General features: G+C 47.0%; 2 protein-coding genes across 2 annotated transcripts; both read left to right on the top strand.

The window, feature by feature from the left end:
* Nucleotides 1-3,204: 3,204 nt before the first annotated feature.
* On the top strand, nucleotides 3,205-10,466 carry PtA15_12A208 (uncharacterized protein; the record flags this gene model as incomplete). Its single annotated transcript, XM_053161794.1, has 4 exons — nucleotides 3,205-3,407; nucleotides 6,355-6,426; nucleotides 6,941-7,479; nucleotides 10,432-10,466. 4 exons carry the CDS (start codon nucleotides 3,205-3,207, stop codon nucleotides 10,464-10,466), a joined length of 849 nt encoding a protein of 282 aa, XP_053025776.1.
* Nucleotides 10,467-13,890: 3,424 nt separating this feature from the next.
* Nucleotides 13,891-14,133, top strand: PtA15_12A207 (uncharacterized protein; the record flags this gene model as incomplete). Its single annotated transcript, XM_053161793.1, has 1 exon — nucleotides 13,891-14,133. One exon carries the CDS (start codon nucleotides 13,891-13,893, stop codon nucleotides 14,131-14,133), a length of 243 nt encoding a protein of 80 aa, XP_053025775.1.
* Between the last annotated feature and the right edge of the window lie 11,156 nt (nucleotides 14,134-25,289).

Here is a 25,289-nt window from a genome sequence, read left to right as displayed (position 1 = left end):
TCAAGAAGCCGTGTTCCATTGACTGGGCTTGGATCCGATCCTGACAACACGGCTTTGCTGCAAGAAATGCTTCACACTGTACTCGACAACTCCAACGCCTGGGCCTGGGGTCACTCCGCCCCGCTGCACTCAGCCCTTCCTTTCCCCTAAGCAAGGATTTTGCAAGTGGACGAAGTCAGAAAAAATTGCCCCGAAATGTGATGAAGCGCTCTACAAGCTCAACAACAGCCAAGTTGTTGTCCCTGTGCGGACATTCACCTATGTTTCACTGCAATCGTGGCTGAAGAGCCGCCTTCTACAGCCTCCATTCGAATCCTTGTTGGATGCATGTTTGAGCGCGAATGACTGGCCCAACAAGAACCCAATGAGCGATGTGTGGCATGGGAGGGTTTGGCAAGAATTCCCAGAGTCAGATGACGGGACCAGAGTATATACCAAACGCTCAGGGAACCTTGTTTTCAGTCTGTATCTCAACTGGTTCATACCAGAAGGAAGCTCAAACCTTGGAAAGCACACGACAGTTGGTGCCATAACTCTAGTTTGCCTGAACCTACCTCCGACGCACCGATACAGGTTGGAAAATGTCTTTCTGTTTGGCATCATCCCAGGCCCGTTGGAACCAAAGCTAGAACAGATCAACCACATTCTGCGCCCCCTCGTAGAAGAGCTGCAGCAATTTTGGGCCGGGGTCTGGTTTGAATCAACTTGCCTGCATGCAACCGGTAGGACTGTCCGTGCCGCAATTTTTCCGCTTATTGCAGACCTCCCTGCTCTGTGCAAAACCGCCGGGTTTGGAAGTCATGCCGCCAATCTATTCTGTTTGTTTTGTCTGCTCAAGAGAGAAAACCTAGACGAGTTCAATCCGGGAACATTCCCTCCACGCACAGACAAATCCCACCTCAAAATCGCCGCCGCTTGGTTGAAAATCCAGAACTTCACCGAGAGGAAGGAATTTGCCAAGGAGAACGGGGCCTGATGGAGTGTCCTCAACGACCTCCCGTATTGGCGACCGGTTCAGTTCTGTTCAATCGAGTTGATGCACACGTTGGTGCTGGGTGACCTGAAAGATCACAGCATGCGGTTCCTGAACCTGCCTGCAGCTGGGGCGCAACTGAACAAAACTCAAGAGCTATACAAAGCATGGCAGAATGACAAAAGTTACTCGGAGCCGCCTTTTGCTGAGAAGCTGCGATCCGCAAAGCGTTCAAAGGGGAAAAGGAAGGTTAACGACGAATCCATTGACACAACTGTCCCTGAAAGACCTACCAAGAGGACCCGTACCAGGCACGATGAGGCGCTTCTGGGCAAAGTGAACATCTCATCAACCGCAGTTTGGGCATCGCCAGATTGCACTGAAGCGAGGTCAGACACATCCTCAACCCATTCCTACTCGCTGCGTCTGAGGAAGAAGACTCTGTACAACGAGTGCCCGGAGGATGAAGATAGTGAATCAGATGATGAGGCTGGAGGAAGCGATGACACGGTACGAGGAAACTCTCGACAGAGGCCTCGTGACGATGACAATCTCCTCCCCCAATTGTTACCAGAAGAATTGGACGTTGTCCGACGGACTATCCTTCACACTGTCTTGCCAACTTGGATTGACAGGGTGCCCCAAAACTTGGGGTCTGCTAATCACGGGTCTTTGAAGGCAGCGGAGTGGCTGATCCTTTACAAGGTCTACTACACGCTTGCACTAATACCGCTGTGGGTCCAAGCACTACAAAGCTCTGCGACCACTGAAAGCAAACATAGAGTCTCTCTGATGTTAGAATCAACCACCACCCTCTCTCAGGTGGCTCATTTCATCACTCTGCCGAGCATTAGAGCGAAGGACTTGGAAGAGCTTGACAGTTTGATATGCAAATACCGGAAATTTTTGCGCAGTGGTTGGCCCTCCAAATCAAGCAAACCTAACTTACATGTGACCCAGCATTTCTCGGAGGTTATCAGGAGGTTTGGTCCGCCTCGGTCAACGGCAGCATGGGCTCAGGAACGTGTGAATGGCATGTTACAACGGTTACCAACCAATCACCACCTTGGTAAGTTTTCCTATTAGTCCCTGACTTGACTATCCACCGGTGATCCTGACCACATGATCTTATCTTCTCGCAGAAGACATTCCTAAGACCCTTATCACAAAGTGGCACCTCCATTCCAACCTCTGTTCCCTCCAGCAAGACCCCACGTATGTAAGCTCTTTGGCGACATCAGAGGTAGAATTAGGACTCCCCATTACCTTTGACCTGGAGAAGTCCTTGTTTGTCAAATGGCAACGGACAGTGGCTAGACATAGGACGGCCAGCACTAGCCCAGGAATAGAACCGGCCAAGCTAGATTTGGTCCCCACAGTGGAGGCTGTCAAAAGCATTCGAGTCAACAGGAAGATGGTCACTACAAAGGAGGGTCACGAAGGGAACTCTTTGGTGGAGTTCTATCTGGGCAAACATCAACGGTTTGGTGAGGTTGAGACTATCTTCCGCTCCGACCAAACACCACGCAAAACATGGTTGGTGGTAAAGCCATTTGAAGAACTACATAGGACTCAGGACCCATACTGCGATTATCCGGATCTCAACTGTCGACTAGTCAAGGCTGTCCACGAGGTGAGCGCGGTGATAGATAGTGACCTTGTCATTGGCCACATCGCCATTCTGCGGCACGGCGCGGGGACATTCGGACTGGCCACTGAAACCGTCAGCGCGGTGGGTTTGGGCACTTCAGTAAGTCCTCCCCCTCAATTAATCTGCCAAACATCATTGTGTTAACTCCGATGCTCCTTACTTGGTGACACTTTGGGTGGGCTAGGGTTGGGAGGGTCTTGGCAATTAGTAATCTCAATGAAGCCTTTGTTGGCCGATGTGGCCTTTGAGTAGGCCGAGCAGGCACGCGTATTGCACTGGCCTTTGTGACCTCCTTCACAAGATCCCCTTTTCCCCACCCTTACTATCTCTATGGACGGCCAAAGTACTTACCATTTGGGTCACATGCCTGCTTGATGTGTGTATGAATCCGCCATATGTTGAAAGATTCAGACCCATTTTGAACCTACATCACCCATCTGGCTACCCTGCACTGGCCTCCCCAAACAAATTGTACTCTTAGAATTATCTACTGGTTGCCTATTTTGCTACACCAATCTGATTATTCCCTTGACTTTGCGCTGAACAAAGCTTTATCCTTGCCCCTTTTGAGCACTCCGCTATGAGTTCCAACACGCCGACTTCCGCTGAGCAACATGGCGGCACTGCCAAAGAGCAACAAGGCGACAATGCAAATGGTGACTCCCTTCCAGCGCATGACGAGGCTTGGATTTCGGCCCTGGTTGACCGGCTGGTCCCTCAATTTCAAGCTCAGAGAACGGCTACCGCTGATGAATCAGCTATGCAGACCGATCGGCAAGGCAGGTGCAGTTATTCAGTGAAAAAAGCAGAGAATAAGCCACTGACTATTCCTGGTGATGTTGCAGACCCTGCCTCAACCGCTCCTGTACCTCAGGTTCCCTCCGACATCGAAGACACATTGCGGTTGGCCCCCGAGTTTGTTGTTGCCAACGCCAGGAAAGTTCGAGAGCAAGCTGACAAGAGCGAGAACGAGCGAAGATCCTCCCAGAAGGCAAGAGGGATTGCGCAGAAAGGACCCCTGGCAGAGCATTACGACAAGTTCTCCAGAGGGATCCAAAATTTTGTGAAGTTCTTTCTCGGTCAACCAGACAAACCCCAAGACTATCCTCAAGCTCCCACCCCAAAGGAACTCGAGGATCAATATTGGGTGGAGAAGAGGAGTGAAATCATCTTGAAACAGCTTGATTGGGTGCGCAAAGCTCTGGCAGACCGACCGGCGGCCGAGGTTGACTTCCATGTTGGGGTTGCCGAAAAGGAAATTCGCCGCAACACTAAATCACCGCCCTTCACCCCTGCCTCCTCCAAAGGTGCTGGGAAAGGCTGTCGTCCGATCAGTCCTCAAATGAGATCTGATGTGGAGAGGGCATTGGCGCTGGCGGGTATCTCCAGACTCACCTTTCAGTGGGAAATGGGCCACGCGGACGGTACTTCTCCGTGGAACTCGGCCGTCATTGAAGTCATGGCGTCCAAGGCTGTTGAATGGATGCGGCGCACGGAACCAATCACCGACACCCAAGCCGGTCAAGCACCTGCTATTATCAGACGATGGCTGGTGACTAAGTCACGTGAGATGGCAGAATTTCAGAACATGGACGTTGCGGCATACGAGTCATTGAAGAGCGCCAAGTCAACCCGGGAGCAATACCGGCGATGGCGCAAGAAAGTAAGTCCTCACTTACTGAGACTGTCCTGTGTCTTACAATCTGTTGAATGTTCTCAATGGGCCTCATCTTTCCAGATCAAGGAGAATCGATGCGCCATTGTGGAGAAGGTCTTCCCCAAGAACACCCTCCTCGGACACATTGTTGAGCAGATGGAGTGCGTCTCAGACATTGAGGACGCCCCGGGGACTGCCGCGCCGGTAGGACACATACCAGACTGGCGCAGTGACGACCTTACTACAATCCTTCACCTCCTTGATAAGATGGTCATTGCTCGCGCGGCACATCACAAAACCATTTCCGCAAACGAAAAACTATACCGCCGCTCCGCACGTAACTTCAAAACAACTACGGGGCTCCTTGGTGTCCCCCGCGGTCTGCCTCTCAATTGCTACAACAAAATGTACTGGAATCGCCTGGGGTCATTCGAGCAAGACACGATTTCCAAGGTACCAGACATCGGTCTCAACGCTATTGCCAAAAGTATGCAAGAAAAATGTCACCGTCGAGCTGGCCCGAGTAATCCTGGACCGGCTCCTCACACTACAGATCGATTGAATGCAGGCCCCAGCGGTTCTGGCGCGGAAGCTTCAAGCGCAGCACCGTGCGGATCGATGCAAGTGGACGCTTGATTAAGACACCTTCATTTTGAACGCTGCCTGCCATATACATGTGCTTGTTATGATAGGAGAGATCTTGTATCCCGCCGACTTTCCCTGATCTTTTGTAGGCTTGTGACAATGGAAGCCCTGAGCCCATGCCCGACCAATCAGCTCATAGATTAAGAGCCAATGATGATCATGATGTTGCTGCACTGCGCGACGCTCAGATCTTGGTCTGTGTGGGGTCTCGTATCTCTGGCTCCACACTTGTGGGAGACTTCATGAGGAATATGTGCGGACTTGCACACGGGCAGATGTCCACCGCAACGTTTGGCCGAACGTGACGGTGGACATGTGACGACCAGGCCAAGTGTTGGCTACATACCAGGTATTGTATTCTGCAAATATGACATCTTTAATCTCAGAGCCCGATGTGCTGTGAGCTGTGTGATCCTTCAGCGCCTCATTGCTGCCATCCGTTGTACTGAGTCCACACGGGCTGAGTGACTGTGCAGATGGGCACACCAGCTACTGGGGACCCAATAGGACTGGCATTCACTGTGTCTGCTTGGGGAGGACATGTCCACCACAACGTTCGGCCAAACGATGCGGTGGACAGGTGCAGAGCTGACAGACAGTGCGCGCCTGGCATCCGCCGCAGGCACTGTGGCCGAGCACCGGCCATGCATCCACCTGCCTCGCAGGGGCGCCAGAGGTGGGGTTAGAACTGGTGTCTCCTGTGATGTGGGAGTCATCACAGGTGTGTGGAAGACGTGAGCTAAAGCGGCCATGAATCACCAGCCGATCAATGTCACAATAGCCAGACAAGACGGGACGCTGGCCCTAACTGGGGCCCCGATGGGGGCCAAGCCCACATGGTGTCCACTCTGAGGTACGGCCGTACATTGCGGTGGACAAGCAAGCCAGACGCAAATTCCCCCTTTTGCTTCCCATCGAGTCGCCCCAATGACAACCGTGTGCGCGGTGGCAGGCAGGAGCTGGCCATCGCCGCTAGTCCACAATGCCCATGCCACGCTGGCAAACAAGCGGGACCTCTGCTGACGCCCAAGTATGCCCATCCATGACGGCAGCAATTGGGGATGCTCATCCATGCCGTCAGCACATGGCCTAAGCCCTATGTCAGCAACTCACGACAGGAAACTCCCTCTCATATCTACCAAACAAACTGATGTGCCATTGCTTCAACCGCGCTTAGAGTGGTCCTGACCGCAGCGCTCAGCAAAGGTAGAATTTCCGTTACACACAAAGGCCTCTTCTGGCTGCACATCACAAAGGCATGGTGCTGTATATAAACCCTCACCCCACACCCAATCTGCCTCCTTCCTCAAACAATCCACCCTCCCTTCGCTCGCTCCTATTCTCCTCTCACACCCATCCTGAAAGTAACAGATCTCCCAACTTGCCGATCACACCTAACAATGGATGATCGCACTCCGGACGTTCCAGAAACCTCAGGATCTCCTGGAGAAGAACCTCCTCAAGCACCGTCTTCGGCGTCATCATCAACACCATCTCCCAGTGAGTAGTTTATGTTCTCGCGTCCGCCAGTCACTGACTCCTTAGTATATGTAATGTTGCTATATTTGCCACAGCCAAACATGAGGTTGAGCAGAACCTGCCCCTGCCACCCAAGCCACTTGCTGCCCCATCGTTCCACGAATTTGCGCTCCACGCGGCCCTTCGTGCAGGTACCAATCCCCTCATGCCCGACCAATCCATATTACGCACCGAGATCCAAGAAATTTCTCCTGAAGAGTTCACTCGTAGTATTGAAGCTGCTACCCGCTCTGCTCAAGAAATCCTCGCCCTCAAGCTTCCACGGAGTTGTAAACGTAAGGCCAAGGAACTTGTATCATCGCTGTTCAGCAGAAAAGACCGTATGTGCTATTGCACATTCTCCCTTGGAGTTGAGTCATGGGTCTTGACTGATGCACCTCTACCCTAGGATTTGATGCGACAGGTGTTATTTCAGATGAAGAGGATATCAAAATTACAGATCTCTCCAAAGCTCCCCCCCCCCCTCTACCACCAGCACGGCTACGAAATCTCGCAAACGCGCTCCTCGTGAACGACGCAAGCCAGGGTCCGGCAAAGCGGTCGACCTCCTTGCCAAAACACCCAACAACCTATCAGACCATCCAGACCCCGGGAATTCCAAAGATCTTGCTCCGAAACTTCTGACCCCCACCACCTCAACAGGCGACTCATCTGCATCTGGCGTGGCAGAGCAGCTAGCCATGAAAGCGTGCACCCAGACGAGCGCGCCACTGCCGGTTCCCAACATCAGTGCAACACCACGCACTCAGTCAACTGCCGGCGCCATTGCCATCAGGGCCTGGTCTCCTCTGCCGTCACCTAGGCCAAACCTCTCTAGCTGGGATACCTCTTCGGGCATTGGACGCCTGACAGCGCCTGATCAAACAGCTGAACCTGCACCTTGGCCAGCTCATGACAATCAACCCGAGCAACCTAAATCTCCGCCTCTGTTCAACCGCGAGAGTTGTGAAGGTAGTCCTCTCCCCCCAGAGCAACCAGCGCAATCGAGAACCTCAACCACAGAGGCTAACAATGGTCAGCCACACAATGCAACTGCGGGCTCTGGTTCTGGAAAGATTACAATCAACAAGTCGGACACAATTCGTGCGCAGGTGATTGACATCCACCAAACTCTTGAAGGCTCTAAACCTTCCTGGGAAAAATACCGCACCACTTGAGAATCAATCGCTCCCTTGCTTCAGCATTGTGCACGTGCAATGCAGGTTTGTCGTCCTCCCGCTCCAAAATTCCACTTACAACGCACCAGTGGCTCGTACGCATCATGGCTTGAGACTATTACATTGCTGGGTGAGTTCATTTGACATTCGAGTGGGATGCTGGGATCTCACAGATGGTTAATTTGCGCTCGGAATCTGGTCAGCCAACCAGTTTTTAGCGCCGTCTCCGCATGAGCGTATTGCCCAGACCTGATCGACTTCCCCAAGCTCACCAGCTTTGGTGACAAGGACAACAACCTCCCGCAAGGTTCATTCATCCCAACGGTCATCAAAAGCCAACATCCTGAATCAACCCTTGTCCGATGCCTTACCCGTCTTCTCCACCCGCCGCAACACCTGCACATTGAATGGGCTAGGATTATTGCGTCTTCTGTCGAGTTGATCGCGGAAAACCTTTTCAAACCACCTTAATTCAGCTCCCATCCCTCTGCCGATCATGTCACCGAGGCTGTAGAAGCCCTCCAGTATCTCGACAGGGTTAAGAACTCATCATCCAGCTTTGATCCGTCAGGCGACAGCAGTGAACCTTTTTCTCAGAGCATGCCGCGCTTGCACTCTGTCAATGTTTTGCACCACTTCCGCAATGTCATCATCGACGTTATCATGGCTTACATCATATTCCAAACTCACTTCCTCCGTGATGCTCCCTTGACCTCAGCTCAAAAGAAGGCAAACACTCGCGCTCATCGACCCGCAATGAACACAACACCAACCTGTGCTAGCCTTCAGAAAAACTATACAGACGTCTCTCGGCTCCCGGATGACCCCGGTAATCATCTCCAGAAATTTCAAAGGAAGCAGAATTTTCAGCCACTCGTCTACTTTGTCCTCGCTGGAGTTCGCGGGCTGTTCATCACATCCAGGGACCACCGGATTGCGGGAACGTCTGCATGTATGTCATTCATCCAAGCAATGTCTATCATCAAACAGAAAACAACAACCATCCATCTCCCCGAAGAACCTATATGGAAGAATACCTTGGCATATCTAGTCAAGATCTTCTCTCCAATATTTCAGTCACAAGACCAAATATGCCCCCTCGCTCTTGTAAAACTGCCGACACGGTTTGAGCTTGCGGAGGTCATTGCCAACAATTTCCTCAGCCAGTGGCAGGCTTGGAAACCCACCTCCCCTTTCCTTCTCCCTCAAGCATCCGAGCCCATCATTGATAAATGAATGGCCAAGGGTTGTGTACTTTCCGTCTGTTCATCTTCCCCTGCTCTTAAGCCTTGTCATATACTTGTCATACCTACTTTGCATTGTTATATCTACCTCCGCTCCTCTCAGTGCCATGTTGGTGTTGGTGAATGTGTGAAATGCCTCACTGTGAGGCAAGTCACACTTTGCTAGCCTTGTCCTTGTGACTAGGCCAAATGTCCCATTCCAGGGATTTTGGCTACTATCTGCCAAATTGTCCCGCCACTATAAATTTGTGTCACCATCTACACATTGCATTGTTATTTCGGTCGTGGGATGCGGGAATGGGACAAAGGCAAGTCAAACTGTAGTATGTGGATAGCCCACAAGTCCTTAAGCCATAAGAGATGGTGACACAACAACATGATTGAAACAACACAATCGGTACAGACGCAGGCAGTGGCAGATTGTGCACGTGTAAAACCTACAAAAACAGCTTACCAAGCATGTTTTGCCCCCCGCCGTTTGATCCTGGATGGTTTCTGCCAATCCTTTACCGTGAGTTTAAAACGTGTCCTGGGTTCGCGCCTGAGATTGTAAGGGGTCTTCTGGTACCGTTGCAACTTTGAAGCGTGCTCCACCTGCCCAAAAAGACCATATCAGTGGTTAGAACATTGGCAAGAGCCGACTGAACTACATACGCCCAACGCAAGCAACCTGCTTCCAGAGTGTGATTCTCGGGGTGCCCAACCGCCAAACCTGAGGTAATCACCGCGTTGAGTAGTCTGAAAGATATCGTGGGCTTGGATGTTCGTTGCCGCAAGGATGATCCGACCAAGCTTAGACCGTTCCAATCAGTGTCAGCGCACGTACAAATCATGGGCTCACAAGTCGCCCTGAGCATTTGGCTTGCTCAAGTAAAACTGACCTGACTCATATCTCCATCCACAACTTCAACCGACCCTACACAGCCTACCACGGGATTCTTGTGGACCTTAACGACGTAGACTGTGCCGAATGCGTGTGTTTGTTTGAATTCCTGAGCCAGAGGGAAGTGTCCCCGGTGAACTTGCCAGTTGAACCGCTCTACGCGAATGACCGGGTGGCTGGATCCGGAATGAACGAAAAGTTGGCCGCTAAAAAAGAGTTGGGTACAGAAGTCGTACAATATTGCTGGAACCACTCCCCCTGACGACTTCAGCACAACGTCATACTCGGCATAGTCGGATAATGCAGACTGAGGAGCAACCTGATGAGACAAGATGCAAGTGCGTATGTGAAGTTTGTCCCCGACACATCTTATCTGGGTGGGATTGGTGTTGGAGAGGTGAATATTCCCGGAGATTTCGATCATCTTGACTAGGATCAGGGATGTGTGGAGGAGCTTCACACCATGAAGTTCCGGGAGAGGTCACCCATCCCTCTTTTATAATGCTTGCCACAGAAAATGGCGCAGACATGCCCCAACCTTGCCAAATTCATGCCTTTGACCTGGCAAGAAAGGCAAAGTATGTACCGCTTGGTTCTCATCTCTGTACAACATTGAACAGCAATTATAAAACTTCTGCATGGGGGTATCCTGGCCCTCCCGTATTTCCCTTTCAATTAACAGGGTGCATCACCGGTCCAACTCCCATCGCCTCTTGAATAATAATGCGGATCTATCAGACCTGCATATGGGGTGCGGGGCTTCTCTCATGTGCCCCGCACCCGTTCAGCTACATGAGCTTACACACATTTCTCCCTTTGCCAACATGTCGGAGTGTCCACCGGATGGTACGGCCGTTCATTCGGGTGGACAATATATGTCTTGCCTTGTCCCCCACGTGCTGTTGAAAATCAGTCCATGCTGATAGATGTGAGGGGCAGGGCAAGCTGGCAGTATTTCCCCATGGTGTCGTGAACTGCTTGCTGAAACCTGATTTGTGAACTTGGGCACTGGTTTAGCTAGCCCCCCACCCACCAAAGTCACAAACTTTGCCAAGAGGGCTGATGCATCTGCACAATAGCTCAGACTGCAACACAACACATCTGCTTTCCCACAGCGCTACAAATCTACAAATGGTGCCCCAAGAGGGCTGGGCTACGATTGATTTGGACTCATTGTACCCCAACATACACAAAGCTCGAAGGGCTTCAGGCCAGTATGGTCTCCAAACTTCGGCGCCAATAAAACTGCTTCTCTTCTCTCAATGACTGGATATAATCTGGGCACATGATGATGCAGTTTGAGGTTTGGGGTTCTTGGGTGACGAAGAGGGACAGTCAAAGTGTCTTTGCCAATGCCCCTGGCTTGTCTTGTTCCAACTGATAACCCTCCAATATGTGTGGGTTGGGACTGTCAGTGTACCTGCTGACACTGAAAACGCCCGTAACCTACTGCTGCGGGCGCCTCAGGTCATTCTGTAATTAAAATTAAACAGCCATCCCTCCCTCTGGGATCCCGCGACTGCAAATGCAGTGACCACTCCAAGCCCCCTCCCCCCCCTCCCCCATGTGACATTTGGAATGCTTGCAAGTATGGCCCTTCGTTTTCCAACTGGCACATGTTCCAGGGCCAAACTGGTAATACTTGGGGAAAACCCTTGTGCCGCTCTCCTGGCCACACTTAGGCCCATGGTGGTGTGTCACCTGGCTGCTTGCACACAAGCTGAACAAAGCAAAAATAAATCCTCACCACTCTGCATCCTGGCCGCAGAGGCTGCAAAACTGTCAGCTCCCTCATGGTGGTGCCGAAGGGGAATAGATAGCCTGAAGTATATAGACCAAAGAGCCTTTGGTGCGTAAGGATTCCACTTGGTCAGCACACACCCATCAGTAAACAGTAGCCACTGACATTTCATGCCACAGCTCGAAAGGGTGCAGGGGCCAACAGGGACCATCTCAATAACTTCATCCCACAGCCAGCAAAAATCCTTCAAAATATCCACACAGCACCAGTGTAATTTGGAATGAGCTAGAGGATCTTCACTCTAATCTGCCTGACTCGAGAAGAGTAATATATACACAGAGGTTTACAATGGTCAGGGTACTCCCTTAGGCCAGTGCCTCATTCAAAAGTGGCACCACCAGGTCTGAGCAATGCAGGGTAAGCAAATAAAACACCCCGGCCACTTCTAGTTCAACATTGTGGCAGTGATTGAAAAATCCAGGGGGTCTTCCTTGATTTGCAGGGTTCCTGTGTCGTGCTGCTGCATGGGATGTGCCAGTGGCATCCACTAAATCTCAACATGTATGGGGTGTGAGACCTAGGTGAAGTTGAATTCCCGCCCACACCAGCGCAGATTTCATTTCGTCATCTGCAATCATGTGGGGCATGGACTTTCTCTGGGATGGCTGGGTTGATATGATAACACCCTGTTGGTAGCATCCTCTACACTATTGTATCCCTCTACCGGTGCAATGCGCAATGCAGGTATCTTAGGTGTGATAACATTCTTTGTCACACACCATGCTACCTGGATCATCTGAAGGTGTCTACAGTGAGAGGTCGGTGGCGGCACCCCATTTCATGTATGAGCTGAAGATCTGCATGTCATGATATAAAAGTGAGTGAATCACAACGTTCGGTGAGGTGCACCTCACATAGGTTGATGCTCAAATAAACAGCCGATGCACAGACAAATCCCAGTCCCAAAACCTGGCTGGCTGATGTAGATCGGGGTAAGGGGAGGTAGTCTTTCTGTGGTTGCTGGTCCATGGGGCAAAAGATATACATTGTCTCAGCATCATCCAGGTTGTGAATGAAGTGCCTCTTGACAAGCAACATCACACTGTTTCAACAGAACCATGCAGATTTTGTCTCCCCAGCTTGGATCATCAAGATTTCTGGCCCAAGCCAATTGTAAGACCAAGCACCACTCCATCCAATCCTTGCCAATGGGCGGGTTCACGTATCACACCCCAGAAGATAGCTTGAATTCCATTTCTCAAATGGAGGATGGTGAATGCATATACATGCAAGAAAAACTGTGATTTGAATTTCCTGAGCAATTCAGCAGGCAAGGTGAGATAGTGTCCCAGAGGTGACACTTCTGCCAAGAAGAATTTTTCCCCACCTGCCTGGCCACAACTGTTGAACCTAAAATGGATTGATGTCATAGGTGGGCATGGGAACCCTCTTAAAAATGACAAGCAGTGCATCGAACCTATGCTCATCCTCTTCACCCAGAGTGTGTGGTACAATCTGGGGTGGTTCACTCTCACCTTACTTTCTACACCAGCAGCTGGAGCACTACCCAAAATAACCTCATGGGTCATAATGTGGGGCTGGGACTCCTTGGATCAGCAGTCACACCCTGAAAGGGTCACATACTTGTCATCTAAATGCTTCTGACAGGTGCCTGGTGAATCAAAAGTTGCCACCAGACTAAAATTGAAAGTTTGTCAACTTGAGTTGTATTGGACTTCCCCATGGGGTGAATTGAACTTACAGTGATCCACAGTATTGGGATATGCATGAGATTGGCTTAGCTTGTTCAGAACTTCAACATGTCTCCAAGGTCACATACACATGGCTGCCAGTTGACATCACCCATGGTTCCTGAAAGAAATTACCATCTGGCACTCTCTAGAGAGTGCCACAGATTCCCCCCTGGTGTAAATTAATTCATATGTAAAAAGTAGAAAAAGGCAGACTTTAGGTCAGCTGAGTTGACTCTAAGGCTGACACCGTGTTCTTCAGCTGGGCAAGAAAGACTAGCTTCATCTTGGACAATGGTGCCTGGAAGACGCCCAGTAGGGCCAGGGTTGGCACATGGTATATGTACATCATTTCATATGTGTCTTAATGCTACCCTTTCCCATTTCTCAGAAAGAAATTAACAAATTGCTCTTTGTTTGTGTTGTTATCTTGGGTTTATTTTCTACTAACAGACATATACTTTGCGGACCCTGAGATGGAATTAAATGGGCTCGCCGCTGGATCCTTGGATCAGGAACAGTTTATTGGGATTGTTTGTTGGCCAAAAAAAGTCGAGTGTGTAAATATTGGCATTCAACATCCCAGGCAACTGCAAATTTCACCACTGTTGTCTGACTGGAGTGTATCCATCGCGAGTTCCAGAAGGCCATGTGTCTCATCTTTGATAAACATATTACTCTGGAGGCCCGGGAGCACAAGGTCAATGGCAAGCGCGTCAGCCAGGAATTGGTCAACCGCATGGCTAAGGAACACATCAATGCAATGAGACTCGGGCACGGCAAACATCTCCACATTCTCACTCTGCCTGCCGCAGTCAAAGTCAAAAATTTGGCCTACTTTATGAGCCATTTATTCCAAGCTCACCACGAATCACATCTGAGTGATTTCTAGAAACTTGCACGCTAAAATTTTTATTAAACCTGCCCAGAACAAGCTCATCATAACACAAGAAATAAGCCACTTTGGAGGCCAAGTATTCTCAGATGGGTTATTGCGTGGGATGGTGATTGGGTTACCGCCGGTGTTGAACTTTGGCTTGGCGGAGCTGAAGACAAAATTGATTCCAGCGGTAATATTAGGCCAGAAGTACATACCGTCGGCAATCAGAAAAGCCTTTTTGGGTTCAGATTTAGCCGGCTTACAATGCACGGCAACCAGAAAGGCGGATGGTCAGCATTACATCGTCAACGGGATCAAGAAATGAATCCCAAATGGCACCTTCACGGATTACTTCTCCACCAGCTTCCACACCAATAAAGGGCTCAGAGTCCTGTTGATCAAACAAGGCGAGGGCGTCGAGACCAAGCCAATCAAAAATAGCTATTTACCCGCCGCAGGGACTGCCTGCATAACCTTTGATAGCGTTCAGGTGCCTGTGGCTAATCTGCTGGGGAAAGATAACACACTTGCAATAGGCCCTCAAAGGACACTTGATGAGCTCATCTCTTTCATTACTGGAGGTATGGACAATGAAGAGTTTTAAACTTACCCTCTCCCAGAATCACTTGGTGGCCCACACAGTCCCAGTCTTCCACAAGCTTTGACAGCTCTGTTTATGAAACTTAGGGCAGAAAACTCGTCAAAATAAGGGTTTTGGGCCCTAGTACTATAACTGTACTGATTTAAACACTGGTAATTTAAATTACCAAACTTGTTACGTGGCAAATATGGCCACTACAAGGGTTTCACACTCTGTAACAGAGGAGGGATTAATTATGTAATTAATAATACGGTGTGGAACTACTCAAATGGGAGAATAGAGCTGGGAAGGGAAATTTATAACTACACTAGTACTAATGTAACCTATGCCAAGGATGCTGATATAAGAGCTGCCTTCCTGACTAACACTTCTGGGGATGAGTGTAACACTAAGAAAAAAGAAGAAAGGTGTGGCTTTTCTACTATAATCTTAGACTGACTAATACTATGAGCTGACTACTTGTACCTGTATGGTATGAGGAGGAGAGGAGGAGTAGTGGGGGCAAAGATGAAAGGTGATGTGCAAATGTGAATGATATATGCAGGGGGATATATTTCTGGTATGTATGAAAGTGTATAAGATGTGTGAATGGCAATGTTATCTAATGGTGTGGTGAAATGGTCATACAGGGTGTATGGGGTAGAAAGTGCATGTGCATGTCTCTCCTTGGGGATACAACATCTAGAGGGGATTATATATGTGAGGAAATACAACAAAGGTGGAAATCATGATGAGCACAATGTAACAAGGTCTGAAGATGAGCAATGATGAAATGTAATGATGAAGAGAAGTAATGATGAGCACTATGTAATGTAATGATGAAGTGAAGTAATGATGAGCACTATGTAATGTATTGATGAAGTGAAGTAATAATGAGCACTATGTAATGTCTATGTATAGTGAGTGAGATATGTAATGTGTAATATATGTAGCTATGGTGATGATGACTGGAATATGTAATGTAGAGGAAATGTAAGAAGCAGGAAAATACCAATGAAACTGTATATGCTAATAACTTCTGATCCAAAGGGAATTTCAGGGTGGTATGAGTGAGTGACTGTGAAACCCCCGCACACCTTGGGCTTTCACAAGAGAGGATTACATAAGCATCAGCCTACATAGTCTCAATTTCTCCTCATCCTTCCTAGCCCTGTAGAATTCCCAGACCACCTTTCATCTCATTCTACCGTGCTAGGTAAGTCCCCTCTCTACCATTGCTCTTGTTCTCTTCAGATCTGATTACTGCTTGTATATACTAATAAGGGAGAATGCCCGGACCACCTTTCATCTCATTCTACCGTGCTAGCAATACACCCTCAGGTTCTAGAATTCTCCCTCAAGGCTGACTCCTCAGCCTTGTTGTACGGACTCCTCAGGACAGATCAGTGAAGAGCCTCTTGGCTCTTACAGTGACTAGGGGTAAAATGAGGTGTAAAATCTGAATCTGGATTAATAATGATGGATATGTGAGGGATATGTATGATATGAGAATGGTGATATGAGTGGGAACAGGGTTACCACAACGGATCTACTTCGCGCACTGCAAAAAACTCTTCACGCACTGTGAGGGTCGTTTTCTTGACGTCCCGCCCCCAGTGTGCGCTTCTGCCACGGCTCTTTGCGCACTGTGCATTCCCCCAAAAAAACGGCTTACTTTTCTGGAGATATTTTTCAATGAGTCAATAGAACGACCTTTTATGACCTCCCCAAAAAATAATCAAGTCATTTGATGGTCTCCTTGAGCCTAGAGAAAATTGAGATAAAATAATCATATTTTAATGCGGCAGGGACCTGTAATATCGCTTCCTGTGCCCCAGTAGCCCCAAAAATTTCACAGTATCATGGTAAATGTACAAATTTATGATCTGATAATTTTCAGAATTTTTCCCAAAGATATAAGGGGTGCGCGGCAGGCTTAGTAGGAAAATTACTGCTAACTGTATAGCTTTTTTGTTACACACCCAAACAGTCCCAAAATTTCAGAAATGTTTTCATTGTGGATAATCTCCGCGCCATAAATTCCTTGGTAATAGTGTGTCATGATAACATGAGATATAAGGGGTGCGGGGCGGGCTTAGTAGGAAAATGACTGCTAACTTATCTCATGTTTTAATGACACACTATTGCTAAGAGCTTTATGGCGCGGAGAATATGCAAAATTGAAACATTCCTGAAAATTTCAGACTGTTTCAGCGTGTAACAAAAAATCTATACCTGTAGCAGCCTGTAAGATACCAGGGTCTTTTAGAAATTGTGAAAGACTTCCAACAGTGAAGGTTATATCCGGACGTGTTGTGACGCTTAGATAGTTCAGGGCTCCAACTAGTCCTCAATAGTGAAGTTTCAGCCTGTTCAATTCGTCAATTTCAGCCTTAGGAGCTTTAACAAGATGAACACCAGATTTCATTGGAGTGGCTAAAGGAATTAAATCTTGACAGCCGTATTTAGATAATGTTTCTTTGATATAATGTGTCTGAGTAAGATGGACTGAATCCGTAGCTTGAACAACTTTCATCCCTAGAAGATGCTTTGCACTGCCAAGGTCTTTGATCTTGAACCGTTTTTGAATTAAAATTTTAAAGATGTCAGGTTCTTGACTAAAGATAGCAATATCATTTACATGCACATAAAGCCACGTATTGGACGACCAAAACAGGCAAGGCTCTGCATAGCTGCAATTAAAACCGACAGAGAGAAGCCACAACAATAAGGTAAGATGCCATTCCTTAGGCGCTTGTTTAAGACCATACAAAGCCTTTTTTAGAAGAAGGACTTTATTTGATGGTACGCCGATGCCAGGAGGTGGATTTAAGGTTATTCTTTCTCTGATCGGTGCGTTAAGAAAGGCACACTTTACGTCTATTTGGTGAAACTCCAGGTTGTGTTGTAAAGCAAAAGTTATAAGAATTCATAGAGAAACAAGTTTTCCTGTCGGGGCAAAGGTGAATTGGTAATCTTTTCCAAAAACTTCCCTGAAGCCTTGAACGCAGAGTCAAGCTTTATATTCTTCAGCTTGGTTTGACAATTCCGGTTTTATTTTGAAAACCCATGTACAGTTGAGTGGTTTTTTGAGAGAAGATTTATCTATGACATCCCAGACCTCATAGTTGTCCATATTAGTTTCCTCTTTATGAAGCGCAACCGTCCACTTTTCCTTACCCCAACGATTCATCACTTGATTGTAGGTCAGTGTATCATCGTCGGAAGCTTCCGTATTCAGGATTTCAGGTTACCCCCTACGACGATGAGACAGGATGTTCTCAGAAGAAACATCACCAATAATTTCATTAGGCACACAAACAATTGGGTCTTCTATGATGGTTTCTTGGTTAGGAAAAGGGTGAAACAAATTGTTATCCTCCTCATCATCTACTGGTAGAATTTTGAACGGATTGAAGAAGAAACTTGATTCATCAATAGATTCATTGACTAAGGAGGGAAAGCTCGATTTGTCAAAGGTAACGTTTCTACTTGTACAAAAGCTCTTTGATTGAATTTTGATGAACCAATAAGTAGAGAAATCATTCACGTAACCAAGGAATATAGCTTTCTCAGCGCGCGGCAATAATTTGTTAGTTCTCAAGGCTTCCGGGATAAGTAAGTACACCAAGCAACTGAAGGGACGCATTTTTGAAAGATCAACGTCTCGCTTAAAGAATGTATTATAAGGTATTGAGAAGTTGCGAGTGCTTGACAGCAGCAAGTTACAAAGATCAGTTGCCGTCATGACAGCTTCAGCCCGGAAGCAAGGAGAAAGTTTAGCTTGTGCAAATATACACCAAGCTCTATCCAGGATGGCGCAATTAGAGCGTTCAGACATTCCATTATTTTCAGGAGTGTAGGCTGGGGCTAGCTGTTGAGAGATGCCCCTTTCTTGACAGAAGTTTTCAAAGAAAATATTTCTGAACTCTCCGCCGTTGTCTGAAATAACTCGTTTAACTGTATGACCCGTCTGAGTTTCAGCCCAGCGCACAAATTCCTTGAATTTGTCCAAGGTCTCTGATTTGTGCTTCAGAAGTTTGACACATTTTAGACCAGAATGTTGATCAACAATAGTCAGAAAATATTGAGCACCCCCAGCCGACCAAGTCTGAAAGGGTCCAACCAGGTCAAGGTGGATGGCTTCAAGCACTTCAGAAGTTGGCTCAAATTTGCCTGAGAAGGGTTTCTTCACTGCCTTGCACATTTTGCATGTTTTGCAGTCGATGTTCTCACAATTGGGCACAACTCGCTTCAGATAAGCAAAATTAGGATGACCTAATCTTGCATGCCAGTCAACGACTTTAGGCGCAGCATGATACGAGGAAACTGGAGCTTTTATTACAAAAGAGTTAGTGAGCTCTAGAATATTGTTGCTAATTCTTCCAGATAAGCTGAACTTAGTATCGAAATCAATACTGAAAGAATTGGCATCTTTCTTAAGCAAAGTAATCTTGTTGAACAAGCGGTTCATCGAGATTAAAGGTCGATGAAGTTGAGGAGCGTATAGAACGTTTTTGAGTTTTACCTGAGCGCCATTGTTGTCGATGATGTAGGCTTCACCAATAGCGGTTGCATTAACTTGTTGGCTTTGACCACCAGTGAAGATTTTAATGTCGACTTCCTTGGTTTTAGTGAAAGTCGCCAAGTTGTTCACCATATGGTGTGAGGCTCCGGAGTCAAGAACAGGTGAAGATCAAGTACCTGTAGCATTGATGATGAAGGCTGATGCCTTGACGACGTTGGATTCTTCAGGAATTTTGACTGAGATAGAATGAGCTTCTGGATCCGAAGGACCTGGAGGTCAAAGAGCGTCGCGTTCTTCTACAGAAAGTTTATAACAACGCCACGCAGTATGATAGGCGAGAGGATTGTGTTTACCAGGCGAACAAGGATGAGCTGGAGGTGGTTTAGATTTCTTGGATTTATCCGCTTCGGTTTTATAAGCAGACACCGTCTCCTTTTCTTTTTTGGCTTTAAGGTGTGATTCAGTTTTAGACGTTGAGGCGACGGATCTAGTTTCCTTCATATAAACCAATTCTTGCAGCTTTTGAAGGGTTTGGCTGGGAAAGAAGATTACTGATTCATTTAGGATAATATTATCCACGACATTCCAGTAATCTTTGGTTAATTTTGCAAGGACTGAAATTGAGATGATGTCGTCAGGGATTCCAAGCTGAACAATAGCAAACTGTCTGATCATTTTTTGACAGTTGATAAGATAGTTTTTAAGGTAACCACCGTATTCGTACTGCATAAATTTCAACCAAATACGAGCTTTATTATTGATCAAAGATGACGCATATTGATCAACTATGGCTTCCCAAATTGCATTAGGTTTATCTTCATTTTCAATTGTGACAACGGCTTCCAAAGCGATCTTGCTAAGATGACTGATCAAGATATTAGTCCAGTTCACATTGGATTTTTAAGGCCATTTTTATCCATTTTATCATTAAAATTCATCATTTTTTTCAAGTTGGTCAGATTCTTCTGAAACCACTTTTTCTGATGATTGGAAAATTTGTCAAAATTTTATGATAAAATCAGATAAAAATAGGTTCAAAGTCACCAATGTGAACCGGGCTATTAGGGGGGTTCACAATTGAAATTTGTAAAACTTTAGGACCCATTTTAACCTGTTTATGAACATATTTTTAAAACATTGATAAATTGCACTGATTGATCAGTCACACCTTTTTCTGGATATCTTGCCAAAATTGGAAAATAATGTTCACTAGAGTCCAAAGCGGCTACGCCGCAGCACTTCCAGGGCATAGAATCCTGCAATATGAATGAATAAAGTGCAGTCATTTCCAGTCAAAGTGTTCCAAAAAAGCACTATGTACAGCTGCCAAATAGTTTTATTCATGAATCTCTGATAACAATCAAATTCCTAAAAGTTACCATTGGCACCCCATTGGAAAAATAACTGGGTCAACTTGAGATTCAGGAACTTGAAAGAGGAGTGTGGTGTTACTCCAAAATTCCTCAAAGGGTTTACTACAGCAAGCTTCAATGCCCAGACTGTGCAAATTGCACCTTGAATGTGACTAAAAGTTAATTATTTAATTACAAGTGGGGTTACAATGGCAGCTTGGTTGGAGCACCCTGCATACCAACTGAAAACAGTGGACCCAGTCTTTCTTGCAGTGCCCGTCACCCTCAAGCAGGTATCAACCCTTGCAGGTGCATGCTGACAGGTGGGGTGTTCAAAAAAATTGAAGCAGGTAGCTTTGTACCTGCCATGGCAAGGGCAGACAGTTACCTGCTGAAAGTTGACAAGTCCAAACCAATGGGTGCCAATGGCCATCCATAACTCAGAGTCTCAAACTTAACAGAAAAAACATGTGAAGGCATTGGAGAGGACAAAATGCACAAAAAAATGACTTTGGTTTCACCAAAGTGTTTATTAATAAGTATAGAGATAGGATCAAGCCAAAACTGATAATGAGATTCTAACAATCAAGCTGAAAGATTTCTTTCAATTTTTCCATATTGCCAACCTGGGTAAGCATGTATTGTTGGCCATCAAGAGAAACCCATAGCATACCTCATACTTTCCAACCTGGTTCAGTACATCCTCACATGCTGACTTTGAAGGTCTACAATCACATGTTACCATAAATTCTTGAGTAAACAGGCATTTTTGGTTTCCTCCCTTGATTAAGAAGCTGAATAATGATTGTTTTGTGAGTCAAGTGTCCCTAACAATTCATCTGTAAAAATCACACACAGATATTGTTTACAGTGCTAGCTCATTTGGTGAAACTCACAGATCTTTTTTCCCCACTTGGGTCACAAGATCAGGCTGGGGCTCAGTTGTTCTATGGACACACCCCAAAGCTGATTCAAAAGCAAGCAGACTGGAGGATTTCCCGTTGATCTGGAAAGTCAGATCTGAGCCACCAGATATCAAATTTTGCAGGGAAATCTGGGTCCCCAAAGATCCCCAAAGTGATCCAGAGTTCCAGATTCCAGATTTCCCTGCGAAATTTGAAATTCCAGATCTGTTCAAAAGTGACGGGAAGTCCTCCACTATCTTGCACAAATTCTTGCTAGATGAGCTTTTGTTCCTGGTGGGCATGATTTTTGATTTCAAGATGGAGGTTTTTGACAATTGAATAGTGGTGGATGGAGACTTTGGATGGGGGGGATAGATGAGATGTATTGGTTGGAGTGCAAGTTTTTTTTTATGGCTGGACACATATGAAGAAGCTCAACTTAGCACACGGGGCACGGTTTGGTCTGATTCAGGAGGAGCAAGCAAGAGGTCTCCTGAAGGCAATCCAGCAGCTGTGTTTGCTTAAAAGACTTGGTCGGCGGCGCCACAGTCTCGGATAGGTTGTTAAAGGTTGCAAGGATTGTCTCGGCCGTGGCTGAGGAAAGCTGTCCGGAGAAAACCTTGACAACGAGGAGTGCTGGGGTGGGCAAGAGTTTGTATTGGGTGGACACAAGCGGGGAATGGGTGGATCTGATTTAGGTGGAGCAGGGAAGATGACTGCTGAGACGAATCCGGCAGACGTGCTTGCATAGAGAGAAGACTTGAACATCGGCACCGCGGTCTTGGCCAAGTTGTTTAAGCTCACAATGATTTTCTTGGCCGGCTTACCAGCAAAAAAAATAGAGGAACTTAAGGCGGGCTTGCCCAATAATTCCAGAGGATAATAGCCAGCCTGAAACAAATCAAACAATTTGTGAAATGCACTTCAGACTGTCAGGCTGGGCGACGATGGCTGGGGTTTATTATGTACCTGGACAGGGATTAATCAGACTTACAAGCTGGGCGACGTAAGTTAGGGCTGATTACCTGGAAAAGGTGTCTTCCTGTATCCTGCGCGCAGACGCGCGGTTTGAAAGATGTCTCGAGTCACAAGCCAGGCGGCTTCCTTGGATGGAGTTAGCCAGTTTCAATATCGGGACAGAGAAATGGATCGTCTGGGGCGGCGAGATCCCAGCGCGGAGGGATCTCTTCGTGTCCCCCTGGGAGGAATCTCCAAGTATCCCATGAGTTCCAGTCTATTCGCCAATGACCATCAATTTGTCGCGGTCGCAGACTCCATCGGAGAGGTGGTGAAAGGCCTCCTTGGATGAGAATGTCAGCAAGACTGCCAAAGCGCTCAACCATTTGGTCAGCTGTACCTTCCCAACTGGCCGAGCTGGCCTTCGTTGGCTCCTTGTACATTTCCATGGCAGTGCTTGTGTTGGTAGGCTTCAGAGGTAGTGGCTGTACATGCAAGCAAGCCAACAATATACTTGCTGTATGTACCGTTCCTGGCAACGGTCACAGTGGTGTGACAAAAATCTTTGTGGCTTTCAGCCTCCATCCTGGGCGAAGGTGATGATGAAGTGCTGTGAAATCATGAACTCTTGAATATATAAGGGGGCATCTCCTGCACCATTGTTTTTGCCCCAGGTGATCCACCCTGCTCTTGCATTTGCAGAGCACTGGAGGTGATCCTCCCCCTCCCTGGTTGCACTTGCAATTGGCTGAGGGGTTTCCAGCCCCGACTTTTGCCTCACGCACTTGCGCTAGGCTGAGCGGGTTAACACCGGTCTCTTTTCACCTGTGGCATGTCACAGGCTGGGAGTTCGTTAAATCCTTTGCTTTTTTTGTACATATATTAATAAATAATGATTTGTATTGCTTGTTTGTTTAGTGTTTCAGTTTGTATTTTTTTTTTGTGATTACTTGTATATATAGGGGAAACCCTTGAATTTTTGTTTGGCAAAACTGTGGTTTTAATAAACTTAGATAAAGGCCTTAAATTGGCCTCCAAAGTTTTATAAAATTCAATTGTGAACCCCCCTATTAGCAGCTTGCTTTATCTTCTTGGTGCTTGGGGTTTTAACACCTTTGTTCATGACAACTTCCCACAAATCCTTGCTCTTAAGGTATGCTCTCATCCGTATTGACCATGATGGAAAATTTAGATCGTCAAGTTTACCAATCAATGATTGGCTTGCTTTGTCTTCAACATCGACGTCCGACATAATCGTGATCCGTTCCTGTTTTATAGAGCTGCTGTACTGATAATGTGAAGATTTTGGGCTAAATAAAATGTATTTCAGTTTTAGAGAAAGAACAATGAAAAATAGAAATAGTTTTCCTGAATAAAACAGGAGCTAGGTTTTAGATGAGCACAAAGAAATAATAATAACTCCTCACACTAGGACTTAAAAAGGCTAACAAGGTCAAAGATGATCAGGACAAAAGATACATGGTCAACAGGAATGAAATAAAAGAAGGATTAAGAACCTATGATGTAGCCGTCCTAGACTGGTGACCTTGATGATTAGACTGCAGAAATGACGACTTGTCTTGATGCGCTGCGTATCGGAAGATGTGGTCGAGATGAGGAAAGGAGAAGATTGAGTGGTAAACTGAGCGGTGAAGGGAGGACGGTCAACTGCTCTCAAAATGAAGCATTGACACCGTTTACTCTTGACGTCATCGACCAAGTCTTTGCGCACCATGACAAAAACCGTAGAGTAAACAGAGCAAGGATTCCAACAGTTATTACCCTTGATGACCGGTCATCACCAGTCATCGAGAGGAGGTGTTATTACCCTTGACAACCGTTGATGACAGGTCATTGAGAGGAGGTGTTATTACCCTTGATGACCTGTCAGCGGTCGCCTCTAAAGTGACGTACCAATGAATAAGAAACTAAAGCTGGCTGTAGAAGATAACCAACTTAGGAAGCTAATAAAGTTTGAAAAACGGACAGAAAGCAATGCGCAAGTGTTTGGAAAGGGAAAAGGGTTTGAAGAATAAGAGGGGAAGGTTGAATGGGGAGACTAGGAGAGAGAGAGAGAGAGAGGAAATATAAAAGCCCCAATCACGACCTGTAGTTGTAATCACTTGGGCTTGTTAGGTGAGTGGATCAATTGATTCTTAATAATCTAAGTCTATCAATAATCTGGGGATCTCTTTGTAGCAAGATCCCTTGGTTTTTAACTTCTTGGATTCGCGTATGTCGCGCTTGGATAGTGGGGACTAGTTATTATATTTTTTGAGGGTACTGATCCCTTATTAGGGAATAGTTTTTCTGCTTTGAGTTGAGGGTCCGCGAATCATTGCGGAATTTCTTATCTTTTTAGCCTGTTAATAGCTAGTCTTAATATCTTAAGCGCGTCTTTGTTCACGCTCTTGTTTGCGCTCCTGTTTGCGTTCTGGTTTGCGCTCTTGGTTGCGCTCCTTATGGCGCAGTAAGGTGGTTACCTTCTGCGCAGGGTTTAATGAAGTATCCTTTTGGCGGAGTGAAGTATCTCCTTCATGCGCTCAAGGCTGACATGACCAGTCTGACCAATCATCAAGAGGAGGTGTTATTACCCTTGATGACCGGTGATGACCAGTCATCAAGAGGAGGTGTTATTACCCTCAACAACCGGTGATGACCGGCAATTGAGAGGAGGTGTTATTACCCTTGATGACCGGTCTGACCAATCATTGAGAGGTTTGAGTCCCCTCAATGACCGGTCTGTGCCGGTCATTGGGAGGTGTGACTGATGACCGGTCTGTGCTGGTCATTGGGAGGTGTGACTGATGACCGTTCTGTGCCGGTCATTGGGAGGTGTGACTGAT

This window comes from Puccinia triticina, chromosome 12A (assembly GCF_026914185.1).
Source record: "Puccinia triticina chromosome 12A, complete sequence".
Lineage (NCBI taxonomy): Eukaryota > Fungi > Basidiomycota > Pucciniomycetes > Pucciniales > Pucciniaceae > Puccinia > Puccinia triticina.
The sequence above is the reverse complement of the archived record's forward strand: the minus strand, read 5'-3'. Positions and strand labels throughout refer to the sequence as shown.